The following is a 25394-nucleotide window of genomic DNA, read 5'->3' on the forward strand; positions in this document are numbered from 1 at the left end:
AGAGTTGATGAACGAGTTTCGGAGCAGTCCGGAATGTGCCATCCATAAACCATTGAGTGGAACGAGCAAGATAACGCAATCCCTCTTCAGTTGCAAAGACAATAACCCGTCTACTGCTATCAGCACCACTATCATAGAACATGAACTCCTGACCATCATAGTCCATGAATCGACCAGTTTTCAATCTTGCAGACAAACGGGATCTTTCGGAGGAGCGTGGCGCTTATGGTTGCGAATCGTGCGTTTCACAGACTCGAGTTTCCAATCTCAGCACGCGCTGCGACAGGAAGATTAACAACAGTATCGGCAATAATCTGACTTGGCTTTCCTCTGGTGGCAGAAGTGTGCTCATTCATTTGAACTCTGGCCTTCGTGGCATCTACTTTAGCAGTATTAGAATTATGACTATGTTTTGTACCTTTGATTTCAATAGATATATCCAAGTCCGAGTACAGTGTTGCACTGCATTTCATAGCTTTTCTCCTTGAACACCCCCATCGTATAGACGTTTTGTTCACACTCTTCTTCGTGTACATATAACCATCGTAACAAAGTTTCTCTCCACCATTGTTGTTTTTTATCATTTCCATGTTGAAATATATATGTATATATACACACTAATGGTATGAATGATACTGTGATGAATGTGGGACTTGTATACCCACACCATTAGGGAAGTCTACTTCACACCTTTAATGCAATTAAACACCTCAACCTCTTGGAATTTGAAACCAACTCACCGGGCCCTTTGAACTAGGTTTTATTTAAAACAAGTATTACCGTTATTAATAATAAGTATTATTATCCATATTTTTTTTTCCGGTGGGCTTCTTTCCGTCTAGGGATCTTCCTATGTGGGGCTTTTTTCCGGGATTCGTGGATCATCATGTGACATTTGAGGTGACCCTTTTGTGAAAAAAGTGGAATCACATAGGTCACACCGAAATAGCTTCTCTCATGTGTGAGTCTTCATGTGACGTTTGAGATGACCCTTTTGCGAGAAAGAAGAATCACACAAGTCACACTGGAAAGGCTTCTCTCCTGTGTGGGTCTTCATATGCTGTGTGAGATTACCCTTTTGTGAGAAAGCAGAATCACACAAGTCACACTGAAATGGCTTCTCTCCTGTGTGGGTCCTCATGTGACATTTCAGATTACCCTTGTGTGAGAAAGCAGAATCGCAAATGTCACACTGGAATGGCTTCTCTCCTGTGTGGGACATCATGTGATGTTTAAGCTCACTCCTTCGTAAGAAAGCAGAATCACACAAGTCACAATGGATAGGTTTCTCTTCTGTGTGGGTCATCATGTGATGTTTGAGATGACTCTTTTGCGAGAAAGCAGAATCACACAAGTCACACTGGAAAGGCTTCTCTCCTGTGTGGGTCCTCATGTGACGTTTCAGATGACCCTTGTTTGACAAAGCAGAATCACACAAGTCACACTGGAAAGGCTTCTCTCCTGTGTGGGTCATCATGTGATGTTTGAGACTACCTTTTTGTGAGAAAGCAGAATCACACAAGTCACACTGGAAAGCCTTCTCTCCTGTGTGGGTCACCATGTGATCTTTTAGATGACCCTTTCGTGAGAAAAGAGAATCACATAGGTCACACTGGAAAGGCTTCTCTCCTGTGTGGGTCCTCATGTGACGTTTCAGATGACCCTTGTTTGACAAAGCAGAATCACACAAGTCACACTGGAAAGGCTTCTCTCCTGTGTGGGTCATCATGTGATGTTTGAGACTACCTTTTTGTGAGAAAGCAGAATCACACAAGTCACACTGGAAAGCCTTCTCTCCTGTGTGGGTCACCATGTGATCTTTTAGATGACCCTTTCGTGAGAAAAGAGAATCACATAGGTCACACTGGAAAGGCTTCTCTCCTGTGTGGGTCCTCATGTGACGTTTCAGATGACCCTTTCGCGAGAAAGCAGAATCACACAAGTCACACTGGAAAGGCTTCTCTCCTGTGTGGGTCATCATGTGACGTTTGAGACCACCCTCAAGTGAGAAAGCAGAATCACATAAGTCACACTGGAAAGGCTTCTCTCCTGTGTGGGTCATCATGTGATATTTGAGACCACCCTTAAGTGAGAAAGCAGAATCACACAAGTCACACTGGAAAGGCTTCTCTCCTGTGTGGGTCATGGTGTGAAGTTTGAGATGACCCTTTCGCGAGAAAGCAGAATCACACAAGTCACACTGGAAAGGCTTCTCTCCTGTGTGGGTCATCATGTGACGTTTGAGATGATCCTTTTGTGAGAAAGCAGAATCACACAAGTCACACTGGAAAGGCTTCTCTCCTGTGTGGGTCATCATGTGATGTTTGAGACTACCTTTTTATGAGAAAGCAGAATCACACAAGTCACACTGGAAAGGCTTCTCTCCTGTGTGGGTCATCATGTGATGTTTGAGACCACCCTTTTTGTGAGAAAGCAGAATCACATAAGTCACACTGGAAAGGCCTCTCTACTATGTCATCATGTGATATATGTGGTAATATTTTGGTGAGAAAACTGCATATAATAGGTCGCACTAGAAATGTTTCTCCCCATGAGATAGCTGAGGTATAGATGCCACATCGGGTTTTCTTTGTTGCATGACAAATACATAGAATCTATGGATAACTTTCCCACAGAAATGTTGATGGTTACCTTCTGGAAAAAATGTAATCATAAGATTGACATTAACTTTTTGAGATTTGTAATAGTAGGATTGTGGGTGTTTTGTACCCAAACCATTTCATACATGCCATCTCCTATTATAAGAATATTTTACTGAAAAGCACACAGTAAAATAGAATATTAAAATCACTCATGAAAATGGGATGTGTTCACATGACACCCACACCAATTACATTGTCCTAGCCCTCGAATAGGTGCCCACCTACCCGGGCACACAACTCGCCAACAACCACCACCACCACTGTTCACATTGGTCATTGCTTAGTGTAAACAAACACACAGTTGCCACTGTCCAATCCGTGTAGCAGTTGCAACTGCTGACAATATTACAAACCAACAGACCCTTTCCTCCTATAAAGGGGGTGGCAATGCCTTTCGCCTAGTTGTGGGTTGAAATTCCATACTTATTTCCTATTCCTACATAGGCGGGGGCTGTTAGGTTAGACTCAACCCTGCCCCTCAATCAACCAGTACTACAAATGAGTTGCGATTAAATTTGTGAAAAATTTACGTCCATTGTCTATTTTACTCATAAATCAGAATGACAACACAATTTTCTCCAGATTCAATTACGGTGTTCACTAACTTGTAACTTTATGTCTATAGTAACTGTATGTCTGGCATTAGAGAATGTAAACACTGAACACGTTTAATACGTCGCCTTCTTTCTATCTACAAATTTGGCTGCGGCGATCAGAACCAATGAAGAACTAGGCCAAATAAAGCAACCTTTAACGTAGAGGCACTCTACTTGCTTTGCTGTCAAAATCTTGCGTAGGGAGTGTTTTGTAGATGACTTTTTGGGCTAACAGCAAAGAAAAATGAAGACAAAGCATCCCGCCAAGCTTTTACCTATGTTAACAAAGTGGGATGTTTAAAGCCCACGCTTCGGTCCTAGGACCGTCTTCAGGGGCGTAATGAGATACAGTGGACAAAAAGCTTAATACATTGGCCGTAGTTGGAACTGGGAGAGGTATTCGTTTTACCGAAGCTGTCCGGGTCCCCTCCTCCTCCAGTCGTTACGGGAACCGGGTAAATGGTCACAACCTTACATACCCAATTATACATAATGGATCATACGCATTTTTATTTACAAAGAATAAATACAATGAAATAAATTGCAACTTATACAAGTGAAAAAGTGGACAGCACACTTGCACGAAAAAGGAAATAAATTAAATCACGTTCATACACATTGTGACCTTTGTTCACCCTGTACTCTCTCAGTTTATGTCGAGTGTCATTGTGATCCCAGTTATATTAGATTGTCTATGCACCTATTTACGCTAACTTCTTTTGTCGTCCACGCTTCTACGAATAATCTCCTTTTCTTTGAGCTCTGTGTACCACTCTGGCTCCTTCCCAGTCAATGTTGTGCTGTAGCTCGTCCATGTGTTTATAAAGTGCTGAGGCTGCATCTTTCCGTTTAATTGCCTGTTTATACTCTTTAATTCTAGTGGCGAGTTTCTTCTGTCTTTCTCCTATGTAATCTGCATCACAATCCAAACAGCCAATGCGGTACACTACGCCCGACCACTGAGTGGGTGCTTCCGTGTCCTTGACCCTGGAGAGGTTGTGATGCAGAGTGTTGCGTGGTTTATGTGCTACCTGTATGTTCTTGTCCCGGAGTATCCTGGCCGTCACCTCTGATGCACCTTTAATGTACAGAATTGTGACCCTGTGTCCTGTGTGAGGGGATTGTGTCCCAGTACGTTGCGTCCTCGTCCATTTTCATACGGTTCTGAAAACATCACGTAGGTGCCTTCTTTAGCACACCTCAAACTCAGACACTAACCTCCTTAACTCCTCCAAATTTCTTCATTTTCTTTAACCTTCTCTAATCCCCGGCCCATTACCCTTGCACTTACCTCTCGCACCACCCCATCCATTTACACATTGAACAGCCACGGCGACACAACACATCCCTGGCGAAGTCCCACCCATACATCAAACCACTCGCTCTCTCCATTTCAAATTCAAAGGATTACAAAGGAGAAGCATGCCGACAGGAGACCTTTCGGTCCATAACTTGGTCGGATACGAAAAAACTATAATGATAATAGATAAATTAATACAAAAAAAAAAATTATGATGAATAAGAATAGATAAATAGGTAAAGTTAAATGATAAACAATCAGGTAAATAGTAAATAATAATAATAAATGGACAGATAATAATACACAAATTGAGAAATAATAAGTGTGAAAATTTTGTCAGTTTTTATGTTGTCAATTCCCTTTACAAAACGTAGACATGAATAAAGTCACCTGAGTCTACTTTTTTTTTTTGGGGGGGGGGGGGGATAGATTCATATGATTTAATTGATTTTCGTATCTTTTATTTTTGATATTTGGAATCAGTCTTGTGGCTCGCTGTTGTACTTTTTCCAATCTGTTGGTGACCATAAGGGAACGGCATATTCCAACTGTGGTTGAAGTCATAAGACCACGCAATCAGTCCTAGAAACTTATTTGCTTTCTCAGAGGCTGAAATACATTGTTTAGATGATTTCCAATCATTACTGATAATTAACCCAAGATCCTTTTCACTATCCACTTTTGTTAACGGATTTCTAAATAACTTGTAATTGTACTTACTGTTATTTCTACCTATGTGCATAACCTTGCATTTACTTGTGTTCAATTTCATTAGCCAATTCACAGACCATTAGTTTAAGTGATCGTTTGCCATTCCATGCAGTTTTGTATTATCAGCAAATCTGGAGATAATAGATTTCAGTCCGTGGTCTATATCATTTATATATACTATGAAGAGAAGTGGCCAAAGAATGGAACCCTGGGGAACTCCACTTTGTAAGAACATCTTTGCCTCTGTGAGTTTGGTGGATTCCATCAAAAACATATAAGTCATGATGCCTAGAAATGAGAAACCAAGTATCAAGAAAGTGGTATTCCAGTTGCGTGAACAACTGTGATATTCTCTCATTGATCCTTATGGCTTTAACACAAGTTGTACTACTCTTGCAAGAAAAAAAAAAAAAAAATCTTGACTGCTCTGTAAAACCTCCCACAATGCCTTTCCATCTACCCTGTCAAAACCCTTTTCCAAATACTCGAAGGCCCAAAAACATCTTAACCCTTTGCTAAAGCTTTCTCACATATCTGCCTTACCATGAAAATCTGACTTTGCACATCATGTGAATGCTCTCTCAATGAGCAGACGCTGAGTCATTGACTTGAACCCAAGTTGCTGGTTCCTTCTGAGATTTTGATTCCTAATAACCAAAGAATAATTTTACCAAAGATGCTCCCCAAGTGATTTGAATTTGTACTTAATCGCACATTTCTTTATTAGTTAACTTTACCTATTCACTATTTATATTACTATTATTTGTATTTATTTGTTTGTTTATAGTTATATCTTTTTGCATCCGACCTAGTTATGGACCAAAAGGTCTCCTATTGGCATGCTCCTCCTTTGTTATCTTTTGTAAATAGAATTGGTTACCCTCATAAACATGTAATGTATGCACATCATACCCACACCATTTACAGTGTCCCAGCCCTGTATCACTATTGGAAAAGGATCTGTTTCCCTCATCCAAATAAACAAACAATTTCTTACTATAGTTAGACTAATTCAAAATGAGAAAGTTCAATCTTACCTTCTTCATGATATTTAGATGTAATTTATTGAAGAGACGAGGACTTTTCGAGAGACTGGTTTTAACTCGGCTGAGTGTGTACTTACTCTCTTTCGCCTTATTGAATTTATCCAACTGTTATTCTAAATTGTGATGTAATCCTCTTTTGTTTTTTAAGAGAGGTTTCTCTTTACAGATGGAAGTAAATGTTCCTCCGAAATTGATTTACAGTAAACTTATATTATTTACTTTTACATACATACATTTACCAAGGCTTTTTCCCCCTTACTAGGGAGGTAGCCAAAAAGGAAAAGGCATAAAATCATTCCCACCCGTTCCATCCCCGAAAACACTCCACACCCCTCCACCCTCCCTCCCATCTTAGCACCTCCTAGATGACGGGTCATCCCTGCACCTTGTCCACTGCCCTGGGTCAGAAGCAGTGTCGCAAGACACAGTACATCCACAGCAAGGCTGCTGTTGACACAAATTCTCAGTGTCTTAATTTCACAGAATCAAAGAATTTTTTAAACAAAGCCGGCAACTAGCAGTAAGCAATATCTATATATAACTCAATCATTGTTTACTTTTTCACCGACCAGAATTTTCGGTATTTATTTCAAATATTTAAATTTTTCAATAGACTACAAATTATCAGTAGCAATTGATCATTAAAATTATTAATTATTCAGATTTTATCCAATAATTTAAATATACATAATTTATTACTTTAATGAAATTAAACCTCCAGAGTTCAATAAATGAGTTCAATATGACGTCACCTTTTACGTAATTTCTAATATACTCCAGACAAGAGATTGCATTTGTAACAAATGCATTGCAATGCAACCTTAATTGTGTCCAAATCAATATAGATACAAACATAATAAATCAATAAGATTTAATGCCTCTAATCAAATTTTGATTAAATATCTTATTCTCACCCTTAGATTAAGGGTGCAGTATTAAAACCACCACCTAAACACATGTACCCTCACCCTTGAACCAGGGTGTAGCATTTTACCCAACACCTAATACCCAATTTATAATATATAAATAATCAAGTTTATTTTTCATAAGTTCACGCTGCTTTAATGCAGCCTTTCTTTTTGGTTTGAGATCTCTATTATTTGCAGATGGAGCTTGAGGATTTGTTTGATTTGAGTCGTTTTCAGTATCTACCTCTGAAGGTTGTGATGGGTTTTGACTTCCAAGAGTGATATTTAATTCCATGGGATACAATTCTTTATTGTATGGAAGGCAATTTCTCCATTATTTTGTTTTACTTTATCAATCCTAACCTTATTGTCATGCCCGATAATTATCTCTAATATTATTCCCATTAACCAAAAGGGTCTGGGTTTATTTGGATGTTTAATCAAAACTACATCTCCTTTCTTTATCTTGTCAGACCATTCTTTCTGGTAAAGATATTTTGCATGATCCCTTAAACTCAGAAGATAGTCTTCATACCACAACCTTCTAAATTCCTCAAACATCTCATTCTGCTAGCAAAGTGCATTTTCAAGATTTTCCTGATTTTCATCATTAACCCAAATATCAGCTTCATCTTTGAACATTGATGAACCAATGTCATAGTTATAAATTCAAATTCTTCTGAACTGGCTCTATAAGTGAGAGGTCTAGAATTAATGGCATTTTTTATGTTTGAAAGGGCAGTGAGAAACTCAAAATAATTATGTAGATTTAGATCTTCCAATTGCCTTATATAGACAGTTTTTTACTGTTCTGATAAGACGTTCCCATGCTGCCCCAACCCATGCTGAATATACTGGGATTCTTACATGTTTGATTTTGTTTTTTGAGAGTTCATCCAAAAATTCATATGACTCGAGAGTTTTCTCTAATATGTCTCCCCCTTTCACAAATGATTGGGCATTATCACTGTACAAGTTGGAATAGTATATCTATTACAAAATCTTTGAAAGGCCAGAATGAAATTCTTAGTTGACATGTCAGGCAACAACTCAAAATGGACAGCCCTGATATTAAGACAAGTGAAAATCAATATGAAATATTTACTCAAAGCATTAGTATTATCTTTTCTCAAAAATACATGACCTGTATAATCAACTCCCTACCACAGATAACACAACAGAAATCCAATCCATTCGAATCCGCACAGGCAACAAATCAACACTGACAATAGTTAACATGTACATTCCCCCCCAATCATCCCCCACAGTTCCAGACACCTTCAGGCCTCATTTTAGCCAACTAGCCTCAATCCCCAACCTGATCATGGGTGGAGACTTCAACGCCAAGTCGTCTGCCTGGTATGTCGACAACCCTGACACAGACAGAGGGCTTGATATACAGACTCAGTTTGACTCATTGACTATCATGAACAACACACATAATCATACACATATCCCACACCAAGCCCTCTACACTCCCTCCTCTCCTGATATCACCTTTTGCTCCCCCTGCCTAACCCCAACAACATCATGGAGAGTGGTCGGAACCCTTGGCTCTGACCACCTTCCAATCATCATCACCACCAAAACAAGATGCACCCCAGTCGGCCACAGACACACTTACACCAATTACAAGAGAGCTAACTGGGAAGCTTTTACTGAAGAGACAGAACAACATTTTGAAACACTTAACAGTACACCAATCACAAACATAAACAATGCTGTGCACACTTTTAATACAATCATACAAAATGCAGACAAGAGATACATCCCTAGAGGCAACAGAAAATCACACAACCCCAACTTCACACCAGAAATCCAAAGCCTCATCAGACAACGTGACACACTTAAACATGGTACCCCCACACCTATCCCTCAAAACATAGCAGACCAAATACAAACACTAAACACTGTGATTGCCAATAAAATACATGAACAAAAAACACAAAATTGGCAAAACTTTATCAATACACTTGATCACAAAACAAACACCAGCAAATTGTACAAAACACTCAACAGCATTACACTATCCAACAGTAACACTACACGCTCTCACGCAGCAATAATCACAACAACAGATAATCTACCCTCAAACAGACAACAAGCAAACGCACTCATACGTCATTTTGCACAGACAAGCCATCTCACTTCTCACCCTGAAAACCGACGCACCATTTGACGTAAGAAAGACTTTCCCACAGACTCTGACTATATACCCTTCATAGACAGTCAGACAAAACTCATAATACATAGTCTCAAGCACTCATCTGCCTGTGGCCCTGATAACATAAGCAACATCCACCTAAAACACATTGGACCACAAGGTATACACGCACTCACAAACATTGCAAACTACAGCTATTCACACAACACGATACCCGACATCTGGAAGCATGGTAAAATAATCACCATTCCAAAACTGAACAAAGACCCAACAATCCCAACATCACACCGTCCAATCACACTTCTCTATACCCCCTCTAAAGTCATTGAACGCCTAATACTTAAACTTGTCACATCACATATTCCCCTTGCTGACTCACAACACGGTTTTAGGCCACTACACTTCACAAACACTCTTCTGACAAACCTCACACAAAGAATTTTAGATGGCATCAATTCAGATAGGCCACACCAAAGAACACTTCTTATAACATTAGACATTAGTAAAGCTTTTGATGCTATCCCCCACCACAACCTAACAAATAAAATATATAACACAGACATGCACAATAACACCAAAAGATGGCTGGCCAATTATCTGGCAGGTAGGAATGCTTACGTGTCATATAATGGCCAATCATCGCACATCAGAAACATTAAGAACGGAGTACCACAGGGCTCAGTTCTATCCCCCACACTATTTAATCTATACATGCATGACTTACCCACGCCAGACACCTCAGAAATACAAATCTCTTCCTACGCAGACGACATAACAATCACATGCACACATCGTAACACAGACAAAGCTGCAGAAATAATCCAGCCATCCCTTGACACACTCAACACATGGTCATCACAAACAGACTCAAAATAGCTCCAACCAAATCTACAGCAACACTTCTCACCAACTGGACAAAAGAACACAAATACATACCTCATCTCTACATCAACAACACTCTAATACCACACACAAACACACCGAAAATTCTTGGTGTAACATACGATACATCCATGTCTTTCAAACAACACATCACAAACATAAAAAACAAATGCACACCCAGACTTAACGCACTTAAGTAAATCACTGGAACAACATTTGGACAAAACAAAGAAACTAATATAACAATATACAAACAATGCATACGCTCAGTGTTGAATTATGCGAGTCCTGCATGGGCTCCTAATCTCAGTGAGACACACCACAACACCCTTCAAATCATACAAAACAAAGCCCTAAAAACAATTACAGGCTGCACAAATACAACACCTACAGACCATTTACACCATGAAACAAAAGTCCTCAAAGTCAAGGACCACCTCGACATGAGAGGCACACAAACACTTGCCGCAGCCACCACAAACACATTACACCCGCTACACTACATAGCAGAACACCCACACACACCAAGAAACATTAAAACAACACCCAAAGACCTTTATCACGCACAGATACTCTCTTCTCTTCCTCCACAACCACCAAATACCAGCCTCCGGAAACATATTCATAATCATATCACTCACCGCTCCATTAACACACTGAAAGACAACACACTGCTGCATGCCAGACCCCCTGATATCCACCCTTCTGAATCCTCTCTCCCACGAAAGGACAGAGTCCACTTGGCCAGACTGCGGTGCGGTCACCACCCAGCACTTCTAAGCTACCAGAAGAGGCTGGATGACCGCATTGTGAACAGCTGCCCAGGATGTAACACTTCACCCCATACCATACAACACATAATGGAAGACTGCATTATACACAATCATGCATGCAAACAACACAACATACGCTCTATAAAGGATTTGTGGGAAAACCCAGTTTCGGCTATGGCATTCCTTGGGGAGACGGGACTGCTCGGACAGACAGTCTAGGGAACGACAACAACAACAACTCCCACATGATTGAAAGGTCTGATCAGATTCATGTGGTGCTTAGGCATACTGGTTACTTTAGGGTAATTATAGGCAAGTGCATTATACTTCTGACAAATTTTGCAGTCCTTAATTGAAGCTTTAACAGAAGATCTACCCTTTGGGATCCAGAATCCTTGGGACCTTAGGAAATTTAAGGTAGTACTGACTCCCATGTGTTGTACCTGAGCATGACAAAATCTGGTAAAAAGTACAGTGAAATGGTGATCTTTTCCCAAAAGTACAGGATTATGCACATTATAATCAAATTAAGTGATTTGGAAATCCTTCCTCGTGATCTCAGGATGCCCTTTTCATCAAGAAACAAGTTTAAATTCACTACTAAGGAAGGCACTTTTGAATCTTTAAAGTTACTTGACTTGAGTGTATCCACTTGTTTAAGGAAGCTAATTTCTTTAGCAAAACCGACTGAGTGATTTATCATGATCCAATAATCCAATACCTTCTTATGAGAGTTTTCACCACTCTTCATACAAATCCACTTGAAGAGATACTCAGTGATTTTCATAACTTTATTATAGTTTGAAAACTTACTGTCAAAAATAGGTTTGATTTCAACTTCTTTTCCTTGCATGGTATTGTATTGATATTTTGATTTATCAGATTAAAACCCACACTCAACAATGGGTATTTAGGCCAGGTATTTAATTCATATTTCACCCAATCTGGTCCCTTGAGCCAAAATTCAAAATTATCGATAAATTTGTTGTAGGTTAATCCTCTAGTTAAGAGATAAGCAGGATTATTTTCAGTTTTGACATAATTAAAACTAATGGGAATGTTATAATCCCTTTCAAGCTGTTGTAGTTTACTATCCATCTCACCTATTCTATTTTTGACAAACTTAGATTTTAGTTTAGTCTGTCTGGTTATTAACCAGTTGAGCACAACTTGTGGATCAACAGCAATATTAATATAGTTGAATCTTATATTGGAATAGGCATTCAAAATAGTGGAGATGCACTTTAAAGCAAGAATCACTCCAAGTAGCTCCAAGACTGGGATACTATGTTCTTTTTCCTTGTTAGCAGGAGCCACTTTTGCTTTAGCAAATAAGAGGGAACTACTTTCCTTACTGGTACCATAAGCAACAAACCCAAAGCAATTTTGTGAGCTGTCACTAAAAATATTAAGTCCATACTCTTCATTCTCATTTAATGCCTGCCTATTAAAGGAGACCTGATTAGCTTTCTCAAAGGCTGGTTTAATATTATCCCACTCATTTATTATGTCCTCAGGCAATTTTTTATCCCATCCTAATTTGTGTTGCCACACCTTCCTCATCAATAACTTTCCTTTGATACTAATGGGTAAGACTAACCCCAGTGGATCGAATAAACTTGAAGTCTCAGATAACAATTGTCTTTTAGTACTGACAGAGTGAAATTCAACAGGCGCAAGCTTCATCCCATCTATATTAGGATTAAATCTGTAACCTAGAATTTTCTGTCTCATTTGAGTGTTCAACCAATTTGCCATCCCTTTCTATCAGTTGTCTCAGTTCAAGTGAATTTGAATTCCAAGATCTTGAAATAAAACCACCAAGACCCATTCTTTCATAGCAGAGCCGATAAAGGTCAGTCATTTCCTTAGAATTATTTACCTGTGAATATTAAATTATCAACATAGAATTGACTGGAAAGAATGTTAGTGCATTTGTAAGAGGAAATTTACTGGCATGTTTCTTCATTACATAATGTAGAATGAAGGGTGATGATGTAAATCCAAATACTAGAGTTCTATATCTATAAGCAGTCAATTTATCCCTTTCCCAAAGGAAACAAAAACGCTTCTTGCCAAACTCTTTGCTGAGCCTAATTGACAGAAAGGCCTGCTTGATGTCACTCAGCAAGATTATATCATTAGTTCTAAAGCAAAATAACAGTTTAAGCAAGGACTCCATTAGATCAACTCCAGTATATTCAGCCTCATTCAAAGAAGGTAGATTCTTGTCAGTTTTTAGTGAACAATTGAAAACTGGTCTAATCTTAGTTAAGACCTGCTCTTCCATCTTAATGACTGGCCTATGTGGAATCCAAGTGTGATTATTCACCTTTTCAACAGAAAAGTCTGTTTCAATCTGCTCTATGATTCCATCCTGAAGCTGCTTATCAAAGACCTCTTCATACTTTTCATAAAGATTTGACTTTTTAAGATTTTTTGAGGCTCCCCCAAAAACTTTTCTGGCAACCTGAAAATTAGAAGGGACCAGTTATATTTTTTCCGAATGCCTAGGAAGCTTAACCTGGTAATGGCCATCTTTAAACTGAATAGCTTCATTAAATCTAGCAATTTGTTCTTGATCCTCTGAACTATAAATTTCATTCTTACTAATTCCAATAGATTCCAAGCTAAAGAGATATTCTATCCCATTTTCAATATCTGAATCACTTAGAATGTTTTCTCAAGGATTCGAATAAGATTTAATTGCATTAAGTATCAGATAAACTGAGGTGTCATGAACTTTAAAAGACTTCTGACATTGATCATTTTGAACTTCATTACTTGCCGTTTTTTTACTAATTTGAGAAGCCCGTTTCCTAGTCAAGAAATGATTGACGTTACCAATAGGAATTACTTTATTTCCAATTACCATGCAGCTCCCTTGCAAGGACGGGGCAAATGAACATTCTGGAAGGAATTGAAGCAAGTCTACACCTATCAATGCATCCACCTCTATTAATTCATTATCCTGATTTAATCCAAAAGCTTCATCAGCCAATTCAAAACCTTGATCTTTTATATTTTTTAGGGCTTCATTCATACCCAGTACAACAAAACTTATGCTGAGTGAAGGGTTATTAAGAAATGGCATTTGAATTATCTTATTCATTTTAACACCTATTAAGGTTTGCTTTAAGCTCTTAACTTCAGCTCCAATGAATGTTTTTATATTGAAGTTTATCATATTCAATGAGTCTAAATCCATACACAGCTCTTTAGCAACTCTTGCTGACATGTAGGATCGCTGACTCCCTGTATCAATTAGACATCTGATCTTACAGTAGGGGAAATGTAATCATTTTCAGATTTTTGTTGAGATGTTAAACAAAGATGATTACTACTAGTATTAGGCCCTTTAAATTCAGGACAAAGGGGTGCTAATGGCCATTAGAATTACAGTGTTTACAACCATATTTTAATTCATTCTGCTTGCCAAAGCATTCATCTTCTTTATGACCAGATCCAGCACAACATGCACAGAGATCTAACTCCTGTACTCTCTCTGTCTTATCCTTAAGAGTTGAGTATTTTTCACACTGTTCCAAAGAGTGACCTGATGCGCTGCACAATTTACAAATAAGGTTTTTAGAGGAAACAACCTCATTTTGATTGGTCTTAAAATTTTGAAGAGAACTTTTATTTTCTTTGTGTGCATTTTTTTAATTTTCTTTGGCCTTATTGATTTTATCAGATTTAGGCAAAGTAGTTTTACAGGTCTTAATTAGTCTTAATAATGTCATTATATGACTCAAAGATTTCAGTCAAGGTAGGATGGTTGGTATTATATTTATGAACCAGTTCCCTTTTGAATGCTGTAGGCAACTTGTTAAAGAGAATATGACTCAATAGTAAATTTCCAGGAGAATCTTTCACTGTAAAATCATAACCATAATTAGACTTTAATTAAAAAATATGCTCTTATTTCAGTGATGAATGACTTTAATGTAAAAAACTCCTTGTCATATCCTTGAGACACTGTTGCGCTTAGAATCCTTCTGAAAGTTTCATCCACTATAAAGGGTACATCCAGAAATTCATCCTTCAATAATTCTAGTGCAGTATCATAATTTTCATTTATGATAGACAAATGGCTAATGATTTTCAAAGCATAACCCCTAAGATAACTATGTAAATAACTAAGCTTCACTGCCTGGGACATACTCTCCTTATTACCTATGACATTATTAAACTGATTGAGGAAAGAAGAAAAGGCAAATCCTTTTCTGTTCCATCGAAAATGCCGCATGATAAGGGAGGTGGTTTAGTATCAAAATGGTCTAGCCTATTGAGTGTTTCAACAAATCTATCAGCATCTGTAGAGCTTGCAGAGTGATTATTGGATTTATTTCCTGCCATTTTAAAATCCTGAAATTCGGATAGACTTTCATCTATTTCCATATGATAGCCTACTTGCTTATCTACTTCACTAGTAAATGTGTCAAATATCTTAACATCTACTTTAAAAGATCTAAAATTTATTCATCTTTAACTTTAATTTCACTTATAACTTGATCAATAACATCTAATTGTTTACTACAGAAACGAATGTTTAATGTCTTTTTATTGAGTGAATCCTTTGATTTATTAAGAATCAGAGTAACTTTTTTTTTAAGTATACCCCTTTCTCGTTTCAATTTAGCCAATGCAGTCTCAAATCCAGCTTCATCAAGATTATCATTATCCTCATTATCACTAGTCATGATTAGACTGTATTTATACAAAGTACAAAAAAATATTCTGGTTGTACTAGCCTATAGATGAATTAAAACAATTCGATTTCACTAAAAATAGGCCATAATTCAAATAAACAAACTTCAACCTGGACACAAGGTTTCAACTAAGAACAAATAGGCCCTAGTATATACTAGGCGAACTTGACCAACTCATTTAATTGAACTCCTGAAGCTATTATATAAAACAACTTAATTTACTCATGAATATGTTAAGCCTTTTAATAATAATCAGCTAAGTAAATCAACAATTACTTTTCTACTATAAACAAATAGGCCCACTTTCAGGCTCGAATACTGAATCAATTCACGGAGGTAAACTATTAGCTATGGCGAGTTAGATAGATTATGGCAAGTCTTGATGTTAATAAACCTATCTTTAAATCACATAGCAAAATACTGCTTAACATGCCTAACCTTGAGGAGGTGCCCATTTATGTATCCATGCTACGCGCCAACAACCACCACTTGACTGCTGTTAATGTTGGTCACTGATTACTTAGTTGGTCATACACACTCATATGAACTTCATATAGTGGACTCTGCCAACAAATGGTAAACTGGTGTTTGCTACTACCCTTTTCTATTCTTTCACTACAATGTAAACAAACACATAGTTGCCAGATCAACTCCGACATGAGCCACTGTCCAATCCGTGTACCAGTTATAACTGCTGGCAATATTACAAACCAATACCGAAAGCCTGGACTCACTTGAGGAAACATATTACGTAAAAACATAGTCAAAAGTACATTCTATACAGAACTGTTGGAGACACTAGAGCTCATGGAGGAGTCATATAACTCAAATTATCTAACACAAAAGTTCTCACGACTCATTCAGATCATCAGGTGGAAATTATTGCCTTCCATCAAATGCCCGTATATAAATTAATTATAAACTATCATCTGTCACAAAATGATCTTGTAAATTTCATGATAACAACAAATTCAACAGAACAAGAGAAGACATCACAACTCGGCAAGGATATATTGACAGCCTTTTTATAGAAATTGAACCAACAAAGAAATCCATCACTAGAGCTAATCAAAAGAATTTTTTTAATCTGAATGGCGGCCATATCATCCATGTCCTTTAAATGGTTACATTAATTTAATCAAGATTCTCACCCCTGACCAAGAGGAACTACTTAATTTAGGGTTCAATTGCCTTAAAAAAAAGTTCCAAAAAATGAACAGAATGTGAAGTTCTTATTGCTGACGTAAAGAAATTAAGTAAAACAGGTGAAGTGTATAAATTTACTATAACAATTGGAAGGACTTCTGTACTAGGGCTCCTCTCTCTGGGTAAAGTATTCAATAGACTTAATAAAATATTTATTAATACAGGATCTGCAGTAAATGTTAGAATCAGTAAAGTGCTTAAAAAGGATGAAACCGGAAGTGGAACTCTTGGAACCAATCCATTACTTATTGCTAGGAGTAACAGGAAGTCAGTTAAAAGCATTAGGTAAGACTGACTTGGATGTTATTTTGTATAAAAATAGGCACTTGCACATTCTGGGGATAGTTGTAGAAGAATCTGTCTTCCTAGGAGATTTAGTGATAGGATTTGAAACAATGAGAAAAGAGGGCATGATCATATGTCTGGCTGAGTTAGGGATCTTAGCAAAATCACAGTTAATCCCATTTTTAAATCAACTAGATTTAGAGCCAGTATTTGAGATAAGAGAACCTATTGAGATTGATGGGGAAAGATAACAATGCTAGATTGGATAATAGCAGGTCAGAGTGGTCTATTCAAGAACACATGAGGAAGAAGACACACACACTGGACACAACTCAGATGTTCAAGAAATCCCAGAAATTAATCAGAATTCATCAACTCCAAATGAAGCTTTGCTAATTGTGGAAGTGGCATAATAAAGTCGACATTATTGCACTCCAGAGCAATCAACAAAGTACAAGTGCAGGTGAAAAGCTTCACTGTAGTCTTCAAAACTTTAACCATCCCAGAATCAATTAGGATAAAAGGTTTAAAATTGGACTTTGGGATTTATAAGACGCACAAGAACAAGGCAGAAATATTAGTGATTAGTACTCTGAATAAAGACATAGTCTAAAGACAAGGTTCACAAATAGGATCTTTTCAAGTCTATCAAAAACCCATTAAGATAACAAGAGTCCTGAAGAGGTGGAATCACCACTTTCATCCATCTGTTCAAGAAGAAACAGATTTGGCGGAGAAATATAAGAGTCAATTAGGGCCTACTTGTCTTGAGTTAGAATCATGGTTAATCCCATTGCTAGTGAAGCACAATAAAGCAACTGCTTTGCCTAGGGACACCTTGGACAAAACAGCTGTTTTAAAACATCAGATCAAATTAAAACTGGTTTTCAACCTGTTTATATACCTGCCTACAGATTACCACATTCCAAGCTAGCCATTGTAGATAACTTGATCACTCAAATGTTATCACAGGATGTCACAGAACCCAGTCAAAGTGAATGGAACTTCCCATTGATTCTGATGCCAAATTCAGATGGTACCATGTGTCCAGTTATTGACTATAGGGAATTGAATAAACAGACAATACCTGATTGACTACCATTACTGGTGATAGCAGATATATTTTGTAGTTTGGGAACTGAGAATCAGTATTTTAGCACTACTGATTTCAAATCAGCTTTCTGGCAGATGGAGATGCACAAAGATTCTTAAGATTATACAGCATTTTCTACAACAACAAGGCAATATGCATTCAAGCAAATGCCATTTTAGTTATGTAACATTCCATAACTTATATGAAATTAATACAGTACTAGATGGGTTGTTAGGAAACACAGCCAGTATATTTCTAGATGACATCTTAATAGTTTTCCAAACAGCAACTGAGCACTTTAAGATATTAAATTAGGTATTCTCAAGACTAGTTGAATCAGGGTTGAAAGTGAAACTTTGCAAGTGTCATTCATTTGGAACATAAGATAAATAGACATGGACTTACTACAGTGAACTCAAAGGTAGAGACAGCAAAAAAATCAGTTGAATCAGGTTTAAAGGGAAATTGGAAAAATTAAAGTTTTTACAAGACAGTGTCATTTATTTGAGACATAAGTTAAATAGATATGGACTCAGTACAGTGAACTCAAATGTTGAGGCAGTACAGAACTACCCAGTACCAAACAATGCAGAGAAAGAAGTTTCATTAAAGACATTGATAGATTAGAAAAAGTACAAAGTAGAGTCACAAAACGGATTCCAAATATAAAAAATAAATCATACAAAAATCGACTAAAACATATGAATCTGTTTTCCCTAAAAAAGCGTAGACTCAGAGGTGACTTGATAAAGTGACAAAATTCTTACAGTGAATGAATCTGACAAGAAATAATGGTCTCAAACTGTCAGGAAATAGATTTAATTTGGAAGTGGGTAGAAACAACTTCACCAACCTTGTAGTTAATAAATGTAATAAACTTCCTGCAGAGGCAGTGCGATGTAGTTCAGTTCGAAGCTTTCAGATTCATTTAGATAAACATTTAAGCAAGATGCTGTAATGACTACCATTTATTTTATATTATTTGATTATTTGTTTTTTATTATTTGTCTGTTTATTTATCATTTGCTTGATTTCCATTTATTATTATTTACTATTTACTTATTTGTTTATTTTATTTATTATCATTTATATTATCATAATTCTTATTCTATCTTTTTTTTTTGTCATTTATATTTTTTCAGCATCCGGCCTAGTTATGGACCAAAAGGTCTCCTGTCGGCATGCTCCGCCTTTGTAATCCTTTGACAGGGTATCATATGAAGTTTATTAAGGAATATGCAGACACATCTAATCTATTAAATTCTTTGTGAAGGAGAGATTCCAAGTTCATTTGGGGACCTGAACAACAACAAACTTTTGACAAGTTGAAAGTTACACTTACTAGTTTTCCAGTTCTCATTTTTCCTAATTATGATAAAGAGCTCATTCTTTGCAAAATTGCAACAGATAGCTTTCACATTGAGATTTTGTAACAATGCATTACAATAAGGGAAACATTAGCAGTGATATATTCACAAAAGAGTTTTAGAGATAAGATACTGGGATATCCAATCAGAGTGTGGACTGATCATACAGTTATTCAGAACTTATTCAAACATAAGAATCTCAGAGGCAGATTAGCCAAGTGGTTTACTACACTTCCATGTTATGAGGTTAAGTTTGAATATATTCCAGGTAGGGAGAACATTGCAGCAGATGCACTACATAGGAATATTAGCCAACCAATGACAGGGTTGATCAATATTATCTGCAGTATTAATGAACTAGTACCATTAGATGAACTGATAATAAGGGTACAAAGAAAAAGACTTGGAAAACTGTAGCCCAGAACTTGATGAACCCTTGAGGTATTCCTCCAAAACAATCGAAGGGGTATTAGAAGAATTTCATTTAAGCACTGAGAGGGAGTGAAGGATAGAGTAGAACTAGGAGTGGAGGAGGAATGGAGATGATTCAAAGAGGGAGTTACAAGGTATGCAAAGTTGGTGTGTGGAACAAGGAGGATGGGATGAAATAGAAGGAAGAGCAAGTGGTGGGATGAGGAAGCAAAGAAAGTTGCAGAAGAAGCAAGCATTCATAAACTGTTTACAAAACAGGATGAGAGAATCATACGAGAGGTACAAAGAAAAGAGATAAGAAGCAAAGCATAAGATAAAGGAAGCAAAGAGGGAGATGTGAAATGGGGTAAGAGTATAACAGAAAGTTTTGAAAGTAATAAAAAGGTGTTTTGGAAAGAAATAAAGCAGAGAAGAAAAGGTAAAAGGTGAAGATGGAGAGATGATAATGGAAGAAACGGTGGTAAGAGGAAGATGGGCAGAGTATTTTAGGAAGTTGCTAAATGTGAAGGAGGATAAGGAAGGAAAGGTAAATGCAGTGGGAAGCGCTAAGAAAATGACAGTGATGGTGGACTGGCTGGTGAGGTTGTTTAATGTTTGTTTAAAAGAAGGTAGAGTGTCGGGGGACTGGTGGAGTGCCTGTATAGTTCCACTTTACAAGGGAAAAAGGAACAAGTGTGAATGTAGTAGTTTCAGAGGGATCAGTTTGTTCAGTGTAGTTGGGAAGGGTTATGAGAAGGGTTTTGTTTGAGAGGAGTAGGAGAGGAACAGAGGGAGTAATTGGTGAGGATCGGTGTGTGTTTAGGACATGTAGGGGTTGCGTGGATCAGATTTTTGTGGTAAGGCAGATATGTGAGAAAACTTTAGGAAAAGGTAAGGATGTTTTTGGGATACTTATATATTTGGAAAAGGCTTATAACAGGGTAGACAGGAAGGCATTGTGGAAGGTATTGCAGATACATGGGATAGGAGGGAAGCTGTTGAGAGCAGTCAAGAGTTTTTACGAGAGTAGTAGAGCCTGTGTTAGAATCAGAAATGGTTTGAGGTAAAGGTGGGACTTTGCCAGGGGTGTTTTATGTTGCCTTGGCTGTTTAATTTATACATGGATGGGGTGGTGTGAGAGGTAAATGCAAAGGTAATTGGCCAGGGATTGGAGATGGTTAAAGAAAATTGAGAAATGTAGGAGATAACCCAGTTGTTGTTTGCTGACAATACTGCGCTTGTGGCAGGATCAGAGGAGGGATTAAGTGAGTTAGTAATGGAGTTTGGGAAGGTGTGAAAAAGAAGGGAGTTGAAGATAAACGTGGGTAAATGTAAGGTGATGAGATGTACAAGGGAAGAATGTGGTAGCAAATTGGAAGTATTAAGGGCGAGAGATATTTTAGATACTTGGGTGCAAATGTGGCCGGAAAGGGATGAGTGGAGGTGGAGGTAGAATGTAGATTGAGAAGATCAAGTAAATGCCTTGGTGGATTAAAGTGTAATGAGAAACAGACATTTGGGAATGGATGTTAAAAGGAGATTGTATGAAGGACATTGGGAAAGAGAGGAAGAGAGATGAAAGAAGATGGGGATGAATGGAGAATGGTTCTGTATGGATGATGCTGTGATGCATGGAAAGGAGTGGGTGGAGGATGGGGGGCTGAGGGAGTATGTGTGAATGATATTATGCAGCCCAAAGGGATTTCTCCCAGTCTTCCCCTTTTCTGCATGAGAGGGGGGGGGGTGTCACCAATAAAAATGAAGCAGCATTCCTGTGCCTTGCTGACCAATGGCAGTGGGCGAGATGCAGGAATGACCCATCATCCATGAGGAGCTAAGATAAGAGGGAGGAAGGGGTGAATGAAAGTGGAGTATGTGGGGATGGAATGGGTGGGAGTGGATTTTATACCTTTGTTTTTTGGCTACTTCCCTTGTCTTGAGAAATAGCCATTGGTATGTATTTTATGTTTATGTTACAGCCATACAAGAATTAAATGGGTGTATAGCATGATAACATGAATAAATCAAGTTCTTAGAATTGTGTGATTACAAATGAAGCCTCAAATCAGAGTATGACCTAAGTAATGTGACGTCATCACAAAGTATGAATAGTGGAACAACTGTTACTCCATTACATTTTCATCTTTTTACCATCATTTCTTTTTCTGGTTGGAAATAATCACTCCTCTGTATGGACCCTCATGAATTCCCTAGAAAGGAAGACAATAAGGTGGCCAATAATTACACAGAATGCAAATGGCCAGCCTCCGCAGAAACATCAGAGTTGGGAGTAAAACAACTTTCAAAACTGGAATTCTTAGCAAGTACCAGTTTCAACATTCAATGGAATCCAATCAACCTGTAGCATCAAGAATCTTAATGTCATCAACTCTATTTTAACATTATATGCACAGTTTTCTTTTTTGTATAGGAAAAATAAAATAGATGTGCAAAATATGTCATTGTTTGTGTTTTATACATGGATTACCTATATCTTGTGGCATTCTGCCTGGATACCAGTTGGAAGATGTGGTATACCAGGAAGGGATCAGAGTGGAAAGAATTGATTAGAAATGTGTGTGGAGCAAGAGATGGTGGTTGGAAAGGAGCCCCTCCAAAATGTTAGGTTAGGTATTTATCAACCCCCAAGCATTTATTGACCCTTTGCATACTCGCATTGACTGCCACGGGTCAATATCAACCACTCTGGAGACCTCTGGTCTTGCCAGTGCCTGACAAGCAAGTATCACATGACTGCTGTCAATAGTTTTCCTCTAATGGCATTTAAACTTGAGTTCTTGGTGCCTAGGGAATCCATAAACTTCATCCTGTGACAGAAACACGGACCTTGTTATGAATAGAAGGATCTCCTGGCATATTTTTTGCTTTGACACTGCATAAAAAACATATTGTATTATCCAAAGTTATATTGCATTCAGGGATCTAAATCCTGACATTAGCAAAACACCCGACAGGCAATTTTTTTCCCAACAATTTTCCTGTTGATATGACCAGATCGGGTGTTCCATTTCAATTGGAAATCACTAGTTTGTACTATACCCCCCACCCCCATCTGAGGACTGCATTGGGAAATAAGTACTGTGATTTAGAGAAACATGCAAAGGCAGTGATTAGTGCGAGAAATGACAACATTGTTCAAATAAACGATAAATCAAGCACAATATTCTCTTATTCTGACCATATCTAACCTACTCAGTCTCTCTCTCCCTCATGGAAAATAGATTTTTCAATGGTATTTGTTTAATTTGTTTCTTGTATTCGATACGAGATAATTTTATACAAGATCATTTTCATTCTCTTCCATACATATATATTTTTTTTACAATAAATGTTTAGTAATGATTCTACATAATAATAATTTCAAGTATTCACACAGATGTTTGCCAGTCTGCAACCCTTTCCTATATCATCTGCTAGTAACGTCGGCAATGATTTCTAAAACACCAAGACTTTTTAGGTTTCAAAATTTAACCTCCCTGAAGACAGCCCCCTCTACAATTTTTGAAACGCTGGGTTTCTTTCAACAGAACAATACCTAATTTGATCTCGTTACTAACCTACAGCATTCTTTCTAAAGTACCCAACACCTACACAGCTACAACCATAATGGCCTGCAACTTCCAGGCATCAATCTAATCATGTAGGCTCTGTCTGGCAAACGCCTACAATAATCTTTTCTTTACCTGTGTGGCTTCCTTCTTTGCTTACCATTTTCGTGACATTCTTCAGCGTCTCACAAATGTCTAAACTATTTCAAATATTCTTGCAAATGTACAAAGGCACTTTTAGATTTTTTTTACATGGTTTATCCCTACTTAGCAAATATATTTGTCACAACAGAGCTAAGAATGCTTAAATCATAAGCTCTATCAAGGGGTAGGCTAACTAATCTGTTTTTGTTTCGTAATCCAAAAATCCACCTTCTTACGATCTGACCTTTCACAAGCTGTGGTTTATTAACAGTCGTTATGTGCAGGAAGTAGTGGTGAGATGATAGCGGTCCTGGTGTTTTTTTTTTTTCTTTTCCATCCAGGATTGGGCATGTGTAGAATAAAAGTCTTGCTCACAGGCATAATAAGCCGATTAAGAACATCGGTTATGTTTTGAAGATATGTGGGGTTTGATTGCTAATATAGGATTTGTTAGATATTGTTCCTAGCATATATCAATATATTTAAAACTGCTGATTGAAGAACTGGGCAACAATCTGTTACATAGAGATGTTTATGCACCTCAACTTAAACTGGAAAAAAAAAAGACGGCGACGTGATATCATATATAATATCAAAACGGGTCAAGATTATCATTTAGCAGGGCAGAACTCATAGTAATGGAACGAAATTGTACAAATCTAGGTTTAAGAAGGAAATAGACAAGACCTGATTTACAACAGTGATCAACAAATCATTCAAATGGAATAGACTTTATTACCATGTAATGAGCGCTGAAATCATTGGGGACAATTTACCGATTTACCCTACCATAGAACTTGATATCTGGCTCATGTGTGATAAATGTTGTGATATGAACGATGGTGTACTTCATTTCCTGCGCAACTGAGTAGTTTTTAAGATATTAATTGTTAAATTAATGCACTTAGGCCTACCTCTCCTCCCGAACGATCTGGGGGGAAATGTGGGAAATCGGGGTTTTTGGGTGGGGAAAATTTACACATGGAGTAATGACTGTTGCAGAAGACGTCTAAAAAAATTAACACATAATATCAAATAAAAAACACACAGATTCTACCTTCTATGTAGGGATTGCGGCGTTGAACTCTGAATTAGCCATATTTGTTATTGTTATTAACCTACGCTTCCAACGAATAGCTACATTAGCAACAAATAGCTATTTTTACCCAACTAACGCCTTCCTTAGGTTCTTCATGTCTTTATCCTAAACACTGGGTTCTTGGGATGGGCAATTATTACATCTAATAACGGCCGTTACCCCAATAACTAGTAATTGGTACAAAAATTTAACATACATAAGCACGAGCGTATGTTTTGCCCACGCGTTCCCACATATATATTTTTTCCGTTACATTAGAGCGTTGTTCTGAGAGTAGCGTTGCCTCATCTCCAATTTATACGCTACTTGCTACATTGGAGCGGTGTTGTTAGAGTAGCGTTGCCTCATCTCCAATTTTTACGCTAGCTGGACAACTCAATGGGGGAAGTGTTAATTTTGATGGGAGAAATGTTAATGAGGCATTGAATGTCAATGAAGGACCAAATAATAATATAGAGCAAGGTA

General features: G+C 37.6%; 1 protein-coding gene across 1 annotated transcript in view; it reads right to left on the reverse strand.

Moving 5' to 3' along the window:
* Positions 1 to 24932, reverse strand: part of LOC143030339 (uncharacterized) — a 41324-nt gene extending 16392 nt beyond the window's left edge. Inside the window, exons 1-3 of the mRNA XM_076193492.1 lie at positions 24888 to 24932; positions 960 to 2655; positions 320 to 483 (exon numbers count right to left, since the gene is read on the reverse strand). Of these exons, the coding sequence (XP_076049607.1) occupies positions 320 to 483; positions 960 to 2317 (1522 nt within the window). The 5' untranslated portion in view covers positions 2318 to 2655; positions 24888 to 24932. The remainder of the gene's footprint in view (positions 1 to 319; positions 484 to 959; positions 2656 to 24887) is intronic.
* Between the last annotated feature and the right edge of the window lie 462 nt (positions 24933 to 25394).

This window comes from Oratosquilla oratoria, chromosome 12 (assembly GCF_046742065.1).
Source record: "Oratosquilla oratoria isolate Oo_2021 chromosome 12, ASM4674206v1, whole genome shotgun sequence".
Taxonomy (NCBI): Eukaryota; Metazoa; Arthropoda; class Malacostraca; order Stomatopoda; family Squillidae; genus Oratosquilla; species Oratosquilla oratoria.